Here is a 19,125-nt window from a genome sequence, read left to right on the forward strand (position 1 = left end):
AAACTATTTAAATAAAAAAAAAAACTCAATTAAATGGTTTTCTCAAATTGGGCTAGATAGACAGAGTACATATTCGCTCTCTAAACATCAATGATTTGAGCTTAATCACCGCGCGTCAACTCCAAAACTCTCTTGACATTCACAATTACAAGACGGGGATCCAGATAGCATATCACAGAGGAGACTCTAATCAATTCATTGCTGAATCTTAGAGAGAGAGAGAGAGAGAGAGAGAGAGAGAGAGAGAGAGTGAGAGTGTTTTAGAGAGAGGAAGAATGGGGAAGAGCCAAATCTCAGACCCTCCGAACTTGAAGAAATACGGTGTTCCCTTCTACTCCGTTGCTTGGATTCCCCACCGCGTTCTCAAATCTCGCCACAACCAAACCTCCGATGAATCCTCCGCCGCCGATCAGAGCTCAACGCCGACGAAGGAGGCAGAACCACCGACAGAGGAGCTTGCCTCCGGAAACTACCTCGTGTTCGCCGGTGGCGGTGGAGAAGGCCGCAGCGGTATCCCCAATACGGTGCTGCTTTCGCACTTCGATGTTGCGTCGAATTCTCTCTCCGATCAACCGGTATGTCATTAATTCCTTGTGCTTCTTGTTCGATTCTGGAATTCGTAGCAGATTTGATTTGTTGTTCGATTTTTATTTCATGTATTAGTTTTGTGTGTTTCGAAGCTGGAGGGACCGGATCTAGTTTTTGATTCGGATATTGTTGTGTGATTCTGATGCAGTTGCTTCATTTGCTTGTGTTAGAATGCGAGGTTTTTCTTCATTTAGATGCATGGCTGATTTATAGTGGTAGATTTTGTTTGGAATGCATGAATTGTAGAGTAGCTGGATTTTATTTTTTATTATTTTTGGTAGCAATTGATAGGATGATTGGATTGTTCTATTATTTGAGTAAACTTATGAATATTTTCAGGTGAATAAGCTAGGAACCGGTTCTGAGTTGCCTTATAGAATGGCTCTTCACCCCAATGGAGATGGCATTATTTGTGCAATGCCAAACAGTTGCAGGTCTTTTTCTTCCCACCTCTTATTTCTTTTATTGAAGTTTGGTTCTGTTTGCTGGGAAGAAAAATCTATGTAGGATTCATTTCTCTGTTGAAATCTTCATGGCGTATATTATAGATGAGAGAACCCTGGCGGGTTTGAGCATACACGTAGTTGAAGTTGAGCAGGTAGAAAATGGAAGCATTTTCATTTTCGTCTAGAATATCACTTCTAAATGCCTTTCCATTTTCTACTCACTCAACCATGCGTCAGCGAGCTAAAAACAGGGATAAAGATAGAAAGTGACTTCATGATTCGATAGCTGTTAATTTTATATGCTAATTGATCCAACATAAGGAATGAAACATTTCCAGAAGTATGAGGAACTGGATGAGCTCTATATAGTTGCTTATGTGTAATTTATCCAAAATATAATCATTTTCATGTTGAACAAGTACGCAGGGGCATACTTAAGTTAGACAGATCTTTCAGTGGTTATGTTAGCTGCATAAGGATTGAAGTTATTCATACTTGATTCTTATTACCCTATGTATAGTAATTTAAACTCTGATAGGTTATCTTTCTAGTCCTGAATTTTGGATGGAAGATTAAATTGGGCATAGAATAGATACCAAATATGCAAGATGATATTCAGTAATACCAACCATAGCATGTGAAACACAACAAATTCAAGAACTTGATTTTATCATGGCTAGCATCAATGTTGTAAGTTATGAAGTTAGATTGACAAAATGAGGCAACGAGGAACGGTGCATGAGCATACTAATTAATGGAAGAAACTCGTATATATGAGGAGTTTTATGATTTACTTTTTGTCTCATTTTTAAATTTTGGTTCTATTTGTCAGATCTTGTTATAAGAGCAATAAGCACATTGTGAAATATTAGTGTTTTGCAAGAGAAGAGAATTCAGAGATTGAGAGAAGTTTCAGAAATGTGTAATGCTCATTATGACTGAGTTTAGCACTAATATGTGCTTATAACAAGGAGGAATAGCTTGCTGTGCAAACTAGTCTAAAGGACACAATAGTCCTTTCTATCTTTAGTTATGACAGCTACAACTACCATACAGCTGTCATATCCTATCTGGCTCAGCTTATAACTAGCAGCCTCTATTCTCGCTTCTCTAGGCTCTACTATCACTTATCTAACTCACTCTATTATGCCCCCTGAAACTGGCCTCTCTACATTTCTGAAAATCTGTTACTAATAGTTTACCTCTTGTATTCAAAAACTTCTCTTTAGACACAACTTTAGTAAGAATATCTGCTGTGGGAATGTGTGCAACCAGCAGCTTGCCATCCATCACTCTTTATCTCACAAAAACGAGGTTCAATTCCATGTGTTTGGTTCTATTAAGCAAAATTGGACTGTGTTCTAATATAATAGCACTGAGATTGCCACAGTACACTACGTATCTCTCTGAGGGAACCTTAAATTGAGTGTGCAAAAATATTTGACGAACACTTGTTTTATTTTCCTAGTTTTAAATTAGTTTTATTGGATTGACATCTAGCTGATTGGTGTATGGTGCTTTACAGTGCTGCTACTGATTGCTGAATGTATGAGAGATAATTGATGTTATTTTGTCAGTCTATCCTTTACAGGCTTTGTTCATTCTTATTTGAAAAACAAAATTTGATTTTCTTTTGCTCTATTACATCTAGCTAAAGTTATTATACTTTGTTTATCCAGATGGTTTGACTGGGACCAAGACCAGAATTCTGAATCTCATAAGGTGGGTCTGAAGACATCAGAGAAAGAGCTCACTCAGTTGCAGGACGTTGGACAACAGTTAGCATTGGCATTCAGCAGTGATGGAACAGAACTAGCTGTTGGTGGGGAGGTATAGTCTTCTTTTACATTGAATGATTAAAAGAAACTATCTTATATTACCAATGATAATATTTGGTAGCTTGACCAAAAATAAAATGGTTTCTGGAGAAACATCTCCACTCCTTGGGCATTATCGCACTTCTTCAACCAAGTTATGTTTACCTAGAGATGATGATTCAAGCTCTTGTTAGTTGAGAAAAGATTTGATACAAGATGATATCCCAGGGTTAATTGAACACATTCACTTAATATATGAAAGGTGATGGTTATGTACTATAATGGTAAACCCAATAGAATGAGTTCTTTTCTTATAGATGTAACCATTCATCCTTGGTACAAATATTATTTCTTGTACCATGTAACATAAACCCAAAAATATTGTTCTCTAGAGACGTGTTGCAAGAGACTCACCTTGCAAGGATGACTATAACATCAATCCAACATACCACTTGTAGCTTGAAAAGCTGTCAAAATGTAAACATTGTTTTAGCTGCATCTATTTGATTCAATTTTCCTTGTGTTACGTGGCCTTGTGTCCATGGTTTTTGCTTCTTACTTTTGGCAAACTAATATGTAATGGTGAAGGATTTATGTTAATGGGACAGTAGTTGCACATGGTAGCTATATGATGCTTTGAATTTCTAAAGTACAGGAATTTTTGCTTTAATTCATTTGCCAAATAATCGTTAGTATGTATAGAATTTCTTTTTCTTTCTGAGGGAGTGGTATGCCATATAATCTTGTAACTGTTTTGCAGTACAGGATGGCAATCTAAGGGTTTTTAAGTGGCCTAGCATGGAAATTATTCTCAATGAGTCTAAATCTCATTCTACTGTGAAGGACTTACATTTCAGGTTTGTTCCAGATAGAAGCTCATTTTACATTGATGTTATTATTTGACTCTACAAATAAAAAAAAAGGAATAATAATTAACAAAGAAAAGACAGACAGATCTGCTCTATACCCTATTATTTCTGATGGATTGTACCTTATAGTCTGTTGTGTTTGTTGTGCAGTTCCGATGGTAAATTGCTAGTCTCTTTGGGAAGTGGTGGCCCCTGCAGGGTCTGGGATATTTCTTCGTCAATAGTATTAACTTCTCTACCAAATGAAAATGTGAGCTGCTGATTTTTTACTTTAAAACTGGTTGGGCAGATATTGGTTGAAATCTTAACCAGGTTAATTGGTGAGGGTTGGGCTTTTTGGTATATGCTAATCATATTTTGTTTTCATACAGCGTGAAACTTTTAGCTGTTGTAGATTTTCTCAAATAAGCGATGGAACCCAGGTTCTATATATTGCTGTGGTCACAGGTAATTAATATCCATAACAAAGATGTTGTTCCCCCCTGTTGTTTCTGTATTTGTCTGACACAAGTAGTTTGTTATTGTATATAGATAAAGGTGGAAGCATTCTGACTTGGAATACGAAGACATGGGAAAGGATGAGCTCAAAGCATATTACTCGCGATACAATCTCTGCGTTGAATGTCTCAGCTGATGGGAAATACCTTGCATGGTAGATACTCTAATCTGTACCTTTTTAGTACTTAAAGGATGACACCGCTGTGCTACATGGAAACCAATGGTGGCTTTATTTTGGGTTTTAATGCTATATATGAAAAACGAGAGAAAGATACATGAAGGGAAAAGAAAGCTGAGAGCAGTGTTTGCAGGGAAGGATGTGACTTTTTATTTGCAAGAACTTATTGCTTCTGTTTCGATGGGTTGACATGCAGTGGAACACCTTCAGGAGACATTGTCGTTGTAAATTCTACAAATATGAGGATTCATACTATGGTTAAAAGGGCTCACCTTGGCATCGTAACTGCTTTAGCTTTCTCCCCGGATTCAAGGTTTGAAGTTGATGCATTTATATTTTTCTTCCTACTACAAGAAATTTTATGCCATTTTGGAGGTAGTTGGTTCATTGTTGTGGGTTCATTTTAGGGCCTTGGCTTCCATATCCTTGGATTCAAGTGCAAGAGTAACGAAAATTGAAGAGAAGAAAGAAGGTATGTATTTCATAATAATACCTGCGGCTAGCCTTAAAATTTATTGTCCAATTGAGCCACTTTTGTAATAGCTGAACTTATCAAGGAAAAAGTTGATCCAACAATTTAAGAATAATCTGGGAAAATATAGTAATTTAAAGAGTTTATATAATAAACGAGAGACTATAAATGAAATTATGGATCTATAGTTTAGATGTATGATTTGTCATATGGACTTTGTATTTATCATCTATCTATAGTTTAGCATCTAACTTTCTTCCCCTTTTTCTTTTCCTCTTCTTCCCAGGAGGATTTAACTTGTGGATTGCAATGTTTATCATCCTGGTTGCAATAGCTATTTACTTCCTAAAGGTTCAGGGAATTTTAAAGTGAAGGTTTCAAATTTCAATAGTACTTTATTTAGACATAAACCAATTTTCATCTTTTTTTCGGGGGGTGTTTCCCGTTTACCTGATCTTTTTCTCCCCCCACATAATGGCGTTGTTCCTTTGTCCATATAGTGCCTTGTATCATGGACTGTAATACTGTCGCATGTTGTGTACAATTTTTTACAGTATTATGAGCATATTTATTGCAATCCTGGCTTGATCCCCTCTTGCTTGGTATTATGAGCATATTTATTGTTTTACCATTGAACAACGTTCTTATGCCACGAGTTATGTTCTGCCTTTTACCATTGGCCATATATGCATGCCAACTTAAACATAGGAAATACCATAAGAAATATCTGTCTTTTTTCGAGGAAAGTATTATTCTCAGCAAGCCTACATATGGGGTTTTAACTGAGACAATGGCGGTCAATCAGAATGGGAAGACGTGAAATTGGAATTTCAGGGTTAATGATCTCCCACCTGAAAGGAGGCAATATTATAATTTCACTAGTAACCTTCTATATCAACACTTAACATGCCACACACACAATTTCGTTAACCACTAAAGTAAATGGGTTAACAACATGACTATTTACCTAGGCTATTTTGTCAAACATCTGATATATGAAAATTTATTGTCAAAAATAAAAGTTGGAGCTCATTTCATCAAAATAAAAATCTTTCAAATACCAACATGACTATTTACTCGAAATTTTATTATAACTACAATAATCCTAGGTAATATAATTTCTAAATGGTTTTAAAATGGTTTAACTCGCCGCCAAATCAGAAATTTGTTGACTTTTAGATGAACCAAGTTTACCTAACCCAATGGTAGGATTTGAAACCTATTTGCCATTCGACAAGAAAAAATTGAAGTTAGGGAGTGACTTAAGTTAAATTGCACTATACCGAATAATAAAATGACAGTTCAACTTAGGACGCATAAGCAGTACTTAAATATATATCTACAATATATTCTTTTTCGCGTTTGTCTATCTACATTACTTATTATTGAATAACCTGTATCTCATTTCTGCCAACAAATAATGTGCATATTAATCAATCAACACTTTTCTCACTCTTTGAAATTGACGAACCGCGTTCCATTCTAAAGGGGTTAGTGACCATTTAGTTTGCATGGACTCACCATTCAAAAAACTGAGCCCTGTTTATATTTCAAGGTTACTAGACAATAATGCCAATGCATGATCTTGAAAACTTGCAAGACCATCACTGACGCCTCCTTTGATACAGTGAAAAACCAACAAGGGCAGACATTAGAAATGTCCATAGAACCTGCCCACGGTATCAAATAAAGAGATCAACAAAAACAAGAGTTACAATGAGCTCGAAAGTCGCTAAGAACTTCGGAAACACCTTCCTTCTCAAAAAAGGGTCTTTTACTTTTTTGATTCATTGAAAGATTAATATATCTGGATAAAATGTTTGTCCAAGTATATCAATTTTTCAATGAACATAAAAAATGAAAGTGCTTATTTAGAAAAGAGGGAATAGTGTTTTGGGAGTACCGTATTTATAGCAAGCCACCTCTCAAGCCTTCTAATCCTTGATTGCATCTCCTCAATAGCCCCTTCAATTGGAGAGACTCCCCTACTTGGTGATGATTCTGAAGGAGAGCTGCACCCCTGATCATTCCAACAAAACTGACACTAAATGATAATGTGCAAAAATAAACAAAAATTGCTTCACAAATGCAGAAACGAGAGGTTTAGTACGACCAGGAATGCATTAACTTTTTTATCAAAGTAATCGTCCAATGTTTTGAATAGAAAAAAGATCCTAGGAAGGCTGTATTACCCCTCATGTTCCAGATACAGTATACATCTGACTTTATTATTATTCGATACAATATTATGCATCAAATATCAAGCTTCAAGTTTTTGAAGCAACAGCTATGCACCTAACCTATATATACAAAGATATACATATACATACATATAAAGACATGGATATTGGTGCACTGATAAACTAAATTACTTCAAGGCATATGTCGATCTTCATCAGTTGAAATATGTGTGAATCCAATACAACTACTATAAATGAAAAACCAGACTAGTCTCTACCATGACCGAACTTTAAAATCTGAATTCCACAAGTTGCTGCATTTTAGGTATGAGGTTTATACAATGTATGCACAAAGAAAATGGGTAACATAAATGGCTAATATTAAATGGTGCCCCAGAAAGATACACTAATATCTAGTCAAAGAGGAAAGGTATACCTGAGATTGAATAAATTCAATAATCTCTAGCAGCCTTGCTGATTGCTGAGAGTTAATCCCACCAGAAGTTCTTTCTATTGTTGGTAGTCTTTCTAAAATTATTTCAAGATAACTCTACCAAAATAATGAACAAGAATAATAATAAGTTGACCACCATCCAGATATATCCAGCCCTAGCATTATGCACAAAAGGGGAAAAGGAACTAAAATAAAACAAGTTGAACCTTAGTTGTATATGAGCCATCCAATTCAAGCATTGAACCCGCTGCTGCCACTGCATCTTTATTAACACCCTTGATCTGAATATATGGGCCAGGGACATCTTGTAGATGATCAACCTCAATTAGAATCTATGGGACAAAATGAGACAAGAATTTTAACAGCAAGTTAAACTAATTAACAGAAATAAGCCTGGAGATGATCTTGACAAGTGAACATCCTTCTGTGCAATAATATAATGATATATCTTACTGCACAGAAGTACTCCGATCAGGAGAGTTTTACATTCAGGGAAGAAGGAAGTCAAGAACAAACTCCTTTCAGCCTTGTAACTCATATAAATAAATTAAATACTATTATTTTGGGTCAAATTTAAGCCATAAGATTTATCGTGTGACCTTTCCATCCTGATAGATGAATGCAGAGGCTTCAATGTAAGCAACTGCCTGATACCTGACAGAAAAGTGGTACCAATTAATAGATGAATAACAATAATACTACACAGATACACAAACTTCATAAAAAATAAAAGATAAAAAGAAAATATCTACAAGAGGTAATATTGTTGGGACAAACATAGCATAAACCGAATAAGGAATTAAATAGAGTTAAGAATTGAGAGAAAGAGTAGTTCTAGTATACTCCTGAGCAATATCTATTCTAAGGAATAGCATTAATACTAAAAATCGTTCTCATTTTCCCTCAATGTCACCTGTCAGTTTGTCCATGCTAATTGAGAAAGCATGGTGGGCAAAACAAACACCATAGCCCATTAAAGAAACCAGCCTTCATTTTGAGGAGTTATTGCTAAATTTATCTGCTTTCTCCCCTCTTACTATTTCATTCCCAAGTTAGTTTATGTGATGCACGATAATGTGAAATGCATGCTTGAGAAACACATTTTAACTTCAAATTTTCGAAAAGGTAGGCAACAAATATTAGCGATAATTACGTATCTATCATTTAATTCAAGATAAATACGGAGGACATCCACAAAGGAGTTACCAGTTACTACCATACAATTGTTAGTTATTCTAGAACCAATTGCATCTCTAACACCATAACGAACTCCTCAAGACATAGTGATAGTACAGTCTTGTATAGTTGTATACACCAAAGATATATAGATAGAGAAGATTTTCTTGCATTAAAAATGTGGCTTACCCAAGATTAAGAAGACCAGCAACTGTACTAATGCCAATATCAAAATCCACTTTAGGCTGAATGATGAAGTTTCCTTCTCTAATAGGCTGCCAAGTACACCACAATATGCTTCATTTTCAAATAAAATAAACCAGAAAAACTGCAAAAGTATCATAAATTGATATATAAATATGTGAACTATATCAGCAAGCAAATAGAGAAGAAACAAAATATTCTCAACCTCACGTATCAGCAAGGCAAATCTTCCTTCACATATTCTGACTCGAATACAATCACTTTCTGTCAACTGCCCATTAGAAGGGATCCCAGGCAGCCTTATATAAATATCAATAAATTTCTGAACAGAACTGCAAAATTTTGCTCGGTCAAGAATTGCAAGAATATCTTGATATGCTACCTGTTGTTTGTTGTTATCTTTAGTATCAATGTTTGAACAAACCTTGTCACCCAATATAATTTACAGGTTAAGATAAATTCTTACTTTCTTGTTACTCTTCAACACAAACAATGAACTCTCAGGAGAAAGCACAGGATCAAAGTCATTTCGAATTTTAAGCTGCAAATCAGCATTAAACAAATGTATCATCACCATTAAGTAAAATCATCCAGCTCTATATTGCTGCTCTAGTACCAGTGATCATGCATAGAAAAATATTACAACCATAGTATTTCTTAAGATTTTACACAAGTACATTGTAAATCAGGCATGAATTAGTATGTGTAAATCAGGCATGAATTAGTACAGTACTTGGCGTTAAGAGGGAAATCATTAAATAATCATTTGAGAGAGAGAGAGAGAGAGAGAGAGAGAGAGAGAGAGAGAGCATGCTATCAACTAACGTGTGCATGAACGAGATGAGGTTCAATGTACTGCTGGAACATTGGAAACACCGTCATCATGATCTCATTCTGGGAAATAAAACAACCCACTCTACTCTTATCCCTTTGAACTCGTGAAAGCAAATGTGAATGAACTCCTCCTACCTGTTTTCAATAAGGAAATCAAAATGGAAGTTACTACAAATTTCTTAGCCCTAACAAATACGGATTCAAATATTAATGGATAATAGAAAAAAGATGGATGGACTCATGCTTACAACAGCAATCCAAAAATCAAGTGATACTCGGATATCAGGATGCAAAGCATAGACACCTTCAAAAATTATCTGGTAAGAAATAGATTAGCTCTCAGTAAACACAACAGAAAAGAAACTGAACAAACTAGCATAATATTAACTAGCAACTATGTTCGGAAATATTTGGACATACAAACTAAGATATATATATTTGTTGAGTACTTGTGCATATATGTACTTCGCTTTTCAAGTGTCCTGTAGTTGTGAGAAAACAGGGAACATGTAAAAAGTGGATATGGGTTTTCAGAAGTTAAGCACAAATGTTCAAGAAAGGTAGGCGATAGCAATTCCGTGTCACATTAATCCCTTTATTAGCATGTCAATATTCAGACCAGCACTCATTTCAAAATCTTCTACACCATTTGTGCATATTTAAATGCATATATGTAAAAGAAAATGTAATCAAGAAATTATCAAAACGTTGGGAAACTAGTTTATGACTGACCACTCCACAATCTTCTGAAACTTCAAGTTCCTTGAAGCCACTCCGAGCACCACTTTCCAAGTCAAATATTGGTACTTTTGTTCTTCGGCCTTTTCTTATGTCACTAATATTCTGCAAGGAACTACCTATAAGTACACTATACAGTGGCTGAAAAGTATCCAGAACCCTTTACTATATAGCATTTAAATAAAATGATATCCTTTATTTTGGCAAACAGACTATCTATATATATTACCATCTTATTTAAAGAAAGAAAAAGAGAGGAAAATTTCAAAGCTTCACAGTTATGCAAAATATAACATTCAAATAACTTTCACATTATGCATAAGTCATAACATGAATTTTATCAGCAATGTTACTTGTGCTCTGCTTGACTTTTAACTTTTTGAGGGGAAAAAAATATTTTAGTGAATTAGCAAATGAACTTTTTTCACAAACAAAATAGTTAAAAGCACAACACATAAATGGTTCAGTGAAAGACTTATATGATAACAAACATGCATAAAGTAATCACTCAAGACTAACATAAATACTCATTTACAAGAATATTCAAGGCTATTTCTGATAACAATGACAACTTCTACACCCTCTCTCATGTCTGCGGCAGCTCACTGAGCTCCCACTACTCATTACAGTTACAGCAGACAACTCAAAAAAAGTGGAGATTTCAGAAACCACTTCCAGTTGGCTAGTGGATCATAGGACCCTTTTGACAATTCCTCTTCCACAATCTGTGGCTTAGTTGAACCATGTTGAGTGGCTTGAAGTCCACTTGGGTACCATTCTGTCCCACTAAGCAGTGTGGACATAGATGTTTCCTCATGGGTCAATTGGAGCAGAGTCTTGATCTAGCACCAACATTGAGATTTTTACCCAAAAAAGTACATATGTCCTAAAGGTAGCAATAGAGATAATCAAAACAGGGTAGAATTCCATATTTTAGTGAACACTGAAATCATTGATATCCCATTTACAATTACAAAGGTCATTTTTCAAATCTAGATAAACATCAGAAAAAGGAAGTGAGAATAAATTTACTTCAATAGACTGGTATGTATTCATCAGACTTGAAAGAATGACCTCTGTAATTTTTAAATGGAATAACGGGGTCCAATGTTCTTTACAATCTGGATTTGCACAATCTTTCGATAACCAAAACTACTGCTATTTCTTAGAGGTTTTAATGTCTCAGTGGTAGATCAAGACTTTGCTCCACCTGACCCATACAGACATATACATCCACACTGCTCACCTGGGACAAAATGGCAGTCCAGTGCACTTCCAGCAACTCAATGTAGTCCAACCAGATCATGAGGAGGATGAGGATCTGTCATAAGGGACATCCAACTGAGATTCGGCTTCCGAAGTTTCCACTTGTAGGCATCTACTATTAGGAGTTTTGCGTAGTTTGGTGAGCAGCCAGACATTGGAGAGGGTGTGGAAAAGATCAGAGTTATTAGAAATAAGTCTTGAATTTTAGTGTTCTTCCATTCAACTATATGTAAAAGTCCTATGAATAAACTTTTGTGAATGGTGAATTATTCATAAAAGAAGAGTGAGAATTCATGTTAGTCTTGAGTGATTACTTTATTTTTATTTGTCATTATCTTATAAGGGTGCGGCCCTTCCCCGGATCCTGCGTTAACGCAAGATGCTTGTACACCAGCCCTTGTATTATCTTATAAGGGTCTCACTAAAATCATCATTCATGGCCCATGATTTCAATTATTTTATTTGAAAACAAACTGTTAGTTACACTGATGTATTATTTTTTTGTTAAAAGGTTAAAGTCAGTGGACAATTAAATTTATTAATAAATTCATGTTATGACTTGTGCATAATCTGAAAATTATTAGGATGTTACACAAGAACAAATAACCCAATAAAATACATATTAGCTATTCAGTTACTTCACCTTTGATAGCAAAGATAAGTCAAGAGAGCTGAAGTCATCATATTTGAAATCCTTTACTTGTTTATAATAGCTTTCCAGGGATAACACTTCACATCCAATAATATTCGCCATTTTATGAGCCAAACTAGTCTTTCCAGAACCACTTGGACCTCCTGCAATGCATAACTGCCCTCAGAGTCAATAATTTTTTGAAAACAGCAGCTGTTAGATGTATGAATGGTATTTGCACATCATCAATTGATTTGACAATGTTCAATGGAGCAGAACCAAAATATGAAGCAGAAGAAAAAGAGAAAGTTGCATTATGTGTATGAGAAGAGTACAAATGAATATGTAACCATAGAGTAATATGTGTTACTCATAATTAAAAATGAGAATACTTTAAGAACATTTCAGAAACAACAATGAAGATTTACCAACAAGTACTGTTAGAATTTCAGACAAACCATTAATGTGTTTTTTATGTTTAATAGTATCAAGAGTGAAAGGAAAATAGGGTGACTGAATTACAGCAAAGGAAGGTTCTCAAACATAAAAATAGTTGTGCTCTTGCTTTATCCAGAACTCAAGATTGATTTTTGAGAAACAAGTATTCAGAGCAAGATAAAAACACATACATCATAACTTATGTAAGCTACAACATGTTACGGAACTAATGTCAGCATCTGATAAACTAACTAGGTATCGTCAATAAGATAATACCTAAATTGACCTAGATTATTTTTATCCAGAAAAACCTCAGATTATTCATTATTAACATATCACTTTCAGATTCTGAAAGCAATCACATATTTACAAGGGTTCCACGTATTCTGCATATTCCAAAATGCCTCGTCTAGATGTTTTACACAAATATATAATTTTTTATTCTGATTTTCTGAGTGCAGCTAGTTGTATGCATTGTTCCATGTGGCATGAAAGACAGCAATATATGTAGGAAGAATGTTTGTAAGGGTAAATGAACACACACACACACACACACACACACACATAAAAAGGAGAAAGGATATGGTATTAGGAAAAATCCATGTTACCAATTCCAACTATGACTGGGAAACCTTTATTTTCCAACAAAGCCTGAAACAAGATAAATAGGAAGCTAGGATTCAATCAAACATATAATATTGAATTTATAAGGAATTGTAATCTTCAGAACATAAGGCTCTAAAGTAATTCCACGCTTTTCCTTACTTGTATGGCTTGAACAGCCAAAAGCAATCCCCTATCCAGGTCATATGACTCAGGCATTGGAGCAAGCCTAATGGTATCCCTGAAAGATGAAGGATCTGTGGTTGCTTCATGAGAGAAGTCTCAATTTAAAAGAAACCTTATGTAGATATGAGAACCAGTCAAAAGATATATAAAAAAGACTTTAGACATTAGACTATATCCTCCCATTTGAGGAAAAATACCTAGGACTGAGTTGTCAGGGTGGGAAGAATCTGAAGATATGAAATGCCATGTTGCCATAACAGGTTCCATTTTAGATTTTGTTGGGGACCGAGTCCATGGCTGAGACAAATCCTCCAATCCCGTAACAAGGTCAGGAGTCACGCGAATTGGTTTTGGTGCAATGATTGCAGTGTCTTGACTTCCAGGCACAGATGTATTAGTCACCAGTGGTGGTGTATTAAGGCGAGGAACACCTGTAAGTGGTAAAAAGAAAACAATATCAGGTTCAGAATGAGTCAGATCATCAAGGAAATTGAGCTTCTTCTTATCTTGATAATTAATATAATCTACTTTTGTTAAGCTATGCTTAGCCAATTGGCTCATTATCCTCAAAACAATTATCCTATTCGAGCAGTCATCAGCATATATAACAAGAAATAATATCAAACAATAAAAAATAACTCGATTAATTGAGAAGTAATAGAGTGCAAAAAGACAAAGTCAAAGTGCATCCAAATCCAACCTTTTTTATCCAGGATCATCTCAAGATATGATTTAGTAATCCAAGGTCCATTGATACCAAGCCTCATTGCTTCTGTTCCAACAGTCTGCAGAAAATTATTTTCCCCCCTCTTTTAGATAAGTAACTCAGCATATTATTAATAAAAAAATGCATAATTAGAGTAGGCAGCAAGGATATACATAGAAATCCCTAGCCAAACAAGGTTCTTAATATAAAGTGAAAGAGAAGGTAAGAAAAGATATAGTATGGATGATAGGGAGCTGTCCTAAAAATGACAATAGGAGAAGATATATCTGCTAGAAAGCTCTTAAGTAATTTGAAGCCTAGATGGCTAAGATTTACAAGATAAAACAAAATTAAGAGCCTCGGAAACTCTTGATAGATCCCAGGAAAATCATGCTCAAAATGTTCAAGCTCAACAATGAACAATAAATGCAGGTTAAGAAGATTGCATTTTGAAAGGGAATATGACCAAGAGTCGTAAAGAAAAAAGGCCGAATACCTTCCTATTAGTTCCTCTCATCACCATGAATGTCTCATCAAGGGCATCAATGGTTTCAAAAGACACCAAAACCTTGCCATTATCAACAGTTGTGGATGAGCGTTTATAACTAACGACAACTGTGTATCCAAGAGCCAACAATCCACCCAATGTCATTCGTCCAACCTGCCACCATTATAATCAGAAAAGAACCCAAAAAAAATTCTAAAAGAAGAGCATTTTCATTTTCTATTCCAATAACAACACATTTCTGATGGAAAAAGACAAAAGAGCCATAATTTGAGGTACATTAGAAGTTTTACCTAGAGTACAAGGCATCTAAGACTAAATAAAATATTTTCTTCAGCCTTATTAGCAGGCAAAAGATTTCAAGTTTCTTTCTAGTTCAGACAAAATATTTTACTTGAGCTTTAATAGAGTGAACTGAGTAAGAGCCTAAAAGAGATCAAAATCAGTTGAAGCTAATCTGTTAGGCGGTTAAAGTAAGTGCCATCTAGGATAGAGTGATAGACTTCATATATAACTTAAGCATGAAACGTCTCTTTTACCCCTTGAACTAGCTTTCTGAACAAGCTACTCCTCTATGCATATAAGCACTGAACTGTGCTCAAGCTCACTAGTGATTCAAAAATCAAAATACACAATTCATATTCTTCTCTGTTTAACACTATTAGGCTTAATAGCACAAAATACCTTGTGGTCAAAGCTTCCAAGTTTTCTTCTAATTCTGAAAACAACCAAACACCATTACCAAAGCACATAGTTCAAGATACCTCCCAAAAACATATTTCCTATCGTACCTAAAACAAATACAAAGATGCTTCTGTTGCCCCAGTCAGTTGGACTGCAGTCACTCTCACAATATACACATATACATTTATATGGGATTAGCAAGTCAATTACTACTTTTTTTTTCTCATCTTGTCTACAGGCCTTGAGGGGCACTATTATAACTTCCACAAACCTCATTGTATGTTTGAAAAGATCGACTAGGAGTGAAATTCCAAACCCTCTTATTTAACACAAGTCTTCGGTAGCAATTAGCAGTTTTAAACTACAACTACACTACTACAGAGATAGAGTCCTTTACAGATATATCTTTTAACTAGATACACCGCACTAATGTTTATTATTGTTTTATTATAGGAAAAGCATAAGATGAGAAAAACTGAAAATAGTCATACCTCAAACTCTGCTTTAGGCCTGATAATAAAATTTTTGTCAACAATCCTCTGGTCACCAAGTGATAAATAATATCTAATTCCAGACTGCCGCACTTTGATCCAATCATTTATCCTTGCTTCTTCACTAGTGGAAGGTGGTCTAAGGTACATTTCAATACAACTGAAAGCAAGACATATACTCTAGTTTAAATTTTAAAATCTCTCGTCTAAGAAACAGTGAGATAAAAATGAAACTAATGACGAATACAATCTTTTTATTCCAACATCTGAAACACTCACTTATCTGTTTGGGATTCATTCCCTTGAAAGGCAGTACTTGAATATCCCTCTGGAGACTGTCACAAAATATAAAATTTAGTCAAACCATAACATTCTATAGTTGCTGAAAACTATATTCAATTCGAGACTATAAAGGGGCATGCACATAGTTAAATAAACCATGCTTGCTTTATATCAATATCAACAACTAAAAGAGAACTTAATGCCAATAAAACCTTCCTCTCTCAGCTTCCATTTCTGCTCATTTATGGTGAAATAACTACGGAACAGACCATAAAATAATAGCTAATTTCTAATATGGGGCATGGACAATTGAAAAATTAGGAAATCAACAGTGTTAATTTTACGGAGAGTAAATTACCATTTCTACCCATAAAAGTTGAAAACGCTGACATATCTACCCATAGAAGATAAAAATTACCATTTGTACCCATAAAAAATTGATTTTGCAAGCAAAATTACCCAAACCCTAAATAATTACATAAAATTCCCAAACTACCCTTGGTGAGTCTCATCCTCTTCATCTTCATCTAAACCGTGAACCCCATTGCTGCAGTACCCTCCCCTTTTCGCACTCTCTCTCTCTTCCTTCTACTCTATCTTCTTTAATCGTCCCTCTCTCTTTCTCTCCTCCCTCTTCGCACTTTTCTCCTTCCTCTTCTTTTCCTATTGATGTCTCTCTCATCTCTGTCGTTCTTCTCTCTCTTTTGTGTATTAATGGTGGTTCCTCCTTTTGCTGTCGCGAGCTTCATCTTCTCCTCCCCTCCTCTTTTTCTTCTTCTTCTTCGGGAGGTTTTTGGCTTCAGGAAGTAGCAATTGAGTTCTCTATTTTCTGCAACCACAACTTCTTCAACGTTGAGTCCTTCCTTTTTCAAATGTCGTATTTTTGTCTTCTTCTCTCGGCGTCGCTGCTCTTTTCTCCTCCTAGCGATGCGTTTTCGTCATCTCCTCCCAGCGTCGCCAAAATCGAATTAATGTTCTGTGTTATTTGCAACGGCAATAGTGATCTTGAATCTGAGAAATTGACAATTTTTGGTGAAGGTTCTAAGAAATTAGGGTTTTATTTTGAATCTATGCATGTTCTATTCTTCAATTTGATCTGAGTTTGTTCTTTTTTGTGATTTTGAAGAGGATAGTGGCTGGGCTGAAACCAATGACAATAAATAAATAATTAAATAAATAAATAAAGGAACTCCTTAAAAGGACAAAATGAGCTTTGCGTACCACACCAGATGCAGTACTCTTTATAGCTTTATAGCCAACACGTCTCTTTTGCTGATAATCAAACACTGGGACTAATGTATCATCACCTTTTATCAAATCCTGATTGAAATAGATAAGCCAATCAACAAAGTATCAAATGATAAGGGGAAAAATCTTTGAACAAAGAAAGAACAGCAGCTTTCCTGCTAGCAGCATAAGAGTATAAAATTAAATTCTAAATAATTGATGTTCAATACATAAGCTAATCAGTTTCAGCACAAAAGAAAACAGCCATATAATCTCCACCAACACTCTTAACATGAAATTTGCTAAAACATTTCTATGAAATCCATTTTTTCTTATTCTTGTTCTTCTCTTTCTCTTTTCTGATTTGTCTAGTGTTTGTCAGATCTCAATAAGAATATAGCTTGAAAAGGCTAAACGTAAAGCATAAAACTCAAGGATTTAGTAGAAGGTCAGCCTTGCAAATTCATTAAAGCCATCTACAAGATAATAATTATGTAACAATAGACCAGCATTTGAGACATGCTCAAGAGAAACAAATGCATACCTCAAGATTCTTGATCAAGCTCGTGAAATCTATAAAATCCAGATCACCCCCTTCATCAACTCCATCACGATAATTCTCCATTGATATAACAGTACAACCAATAACGGATGCCACCTTTTCTGCTAAGCTTCAAGAACAATGAGAAGCAACAATTAAGAGGAAACTGAACAACACACACCTTAGTTCACTTCAACAGAACACATCCAAAGCAATAAATTGACAGCAATATCAATACCTTGTTTTTCCAGAGCCACTAGGACCACCAATTCCAACCGTAACAAGGCCTTCCTTTTTCTCACGTAGTTCTTGGATAGATTTTACCAGTAAATAATAGCCATGATCAAAAGACTGCACAATTTGACATCCGTATCTTAGCAACACACTCCACAATTTCATGAATCAGTAAAATTAAGAGTATGCTTGGTTTCTACTTTCATTTCCTATTTTCACTTTCAATGTTTTCGATTTTTTTAAAGATCGTGCAAAGAGGTCCTTAAGCTGCGGAAGTTCAGCTATAGGATGATCAGCAACGATAGTTAACTTTTTCCAGCTATTACGTATAGTTACCGATACGTACAATTACCATATGCCGGAAAAAAAATTCACTCAACCTTTAAAATTAAACTTCGAACCCTAAAATTGAAGTGAAGAAACGGATAAATGTCAACATATTTTTGTACACACTAAGTTCAATTTCATCCAAATTGCAATCCGCAAGGCAGAGCTGCGAAGCAGAGTCAATTCACTATCGGCGAGAAACGATAAAATACAGAATTAGGTAATCAAACGCAACAAAAAATAAAAGAAATTACAAAACAACAGAAGATGAAGATGCATGTATATGTTACCACATGGAGTGGGAGAGATTGCAGGATGGAGGAAGTTGAAGGTTGCTGCTGGTAGAAATCGCGTCCTCCTTCGTGGAACACTCGCTGAATAACTTCATCATCCATTCTTCTTCGTTCTTCGTTGTTGCTTGCGAGTTGCGAGAGAGGAATCAACCAACCACTGTGTAGTGTGATGTGATGGATAGGTGCGAGTGTGTGAAAAAATATATATTTATTTTGCGGTTGGTGCGAGAATAATCTAAATCTTAAATATTATAATT

The 19,125-nt window shown here is 35.2% G+C and overlaps 2 protein-coding genes and 1 long non-coding RNA gene across 4 annotated transcripts; 1 reads left to right on the forward strand and 2 right to left on the reverse strand.

The window, feature by feature from the left end:
• LOC107639252 (SEC12-like protein 2) lies at positions 81–5,482 on the forward strand. 2 transcript variants are annotated; one of them, XM_021121132.1, is made up of 10 exons: positions 81–575; positions 928–1,022; positions 2,714–2,864; positions 3,617–3,708; positions 3,871–3,970; positions 4,092–4,167; positions 4,252–4,372; positions 4,530–4,709; positions 4,804–4,868; positions 5,155–5,482. In XM_021121132.1, the coding sequence occupies exons 1-10, from the start codon at positions 276–278 to the stop codon at positions 5,238–5,240; spliced, it is 1,266 nt and encodes a 421-aa protein (XP_020976791.1). In that variant the 5' UTR covers positions 81–275; the 3' UTR covers positions 5,241–5,482. The 2 variants fall into 2 exon arrangements, with proteins under 2 accessions (XP_020976791.1, XP_016198218.1); XM_016342732.2 differs by having other exon boundaries at positions 87–575; positions 4,593–4,709.
• On the reverse strand, positions 6,159–19,119 carry LOC107636390. The gene is made up of 23 exons (XM_016339906.2): positions 18,866–19,119; positions 18,253–18,365; positions 18,018–18,144; positions 17,468–17,566; positions 16,244–16,299; positions 15,965–16,124; positions 14,781–14,945; positions 14,279–14,363; positions 13,776–14,009; positions 13,555–13,649; positions 13,398–13,440; positions 12,364–12,515; positions 10,449–10,559; positions 9,965–10,033; positions 9,708–9,851; positions 9,349–9,423; positions 9,088–9,264; positions 8,868–8,953; positions 8,102–8,156; positions 7,709–7,834; positions 7,485–7,598; positions 6,772–6,888; positions 6,159–6,538 (listed from the first exon to the last, which is right to left on the reverse strand). Exons 1-23 carry the CDS (start codon positions 18,968–18,970, stop codon positions 6,473–6,475), a joined length of 2,574 nt encoding a protein of 857 aa, XP_016195392.1. The 5' UTR covers positions 18,971–19,119; the 3' UTR covers positions 6,159–6,472.
• LOC110271040 lies at positions 10,936–12,356 on the reverse strand. Its single transcript, XR_002361038.1, has 2 exons — positions 11,701–12,356; positions 10,936–11,340 (listed from the first exon to the last, which is right to left on the reverse strand). It is a non-coding gene; the product is annotated as an uncharacterized LOC110271040 (long non-coding RNA).

The sequence above is a fragment of the Arachis ipaensis genome, chromosome B04 (assembly GCF_000816755.2).
Source record: "Arachis ipaensis cultivar K30076 chromosome B04, Araip1.1, whole genome shotgun sequence".
In the NCBI taxonomy this organism is placed as follows: Eukaryota; Viridiplantae; Streptophyta; class Magnoliopsida; order Fabales; family Fabaceae; genus Arachis; species Arachis ipaensis.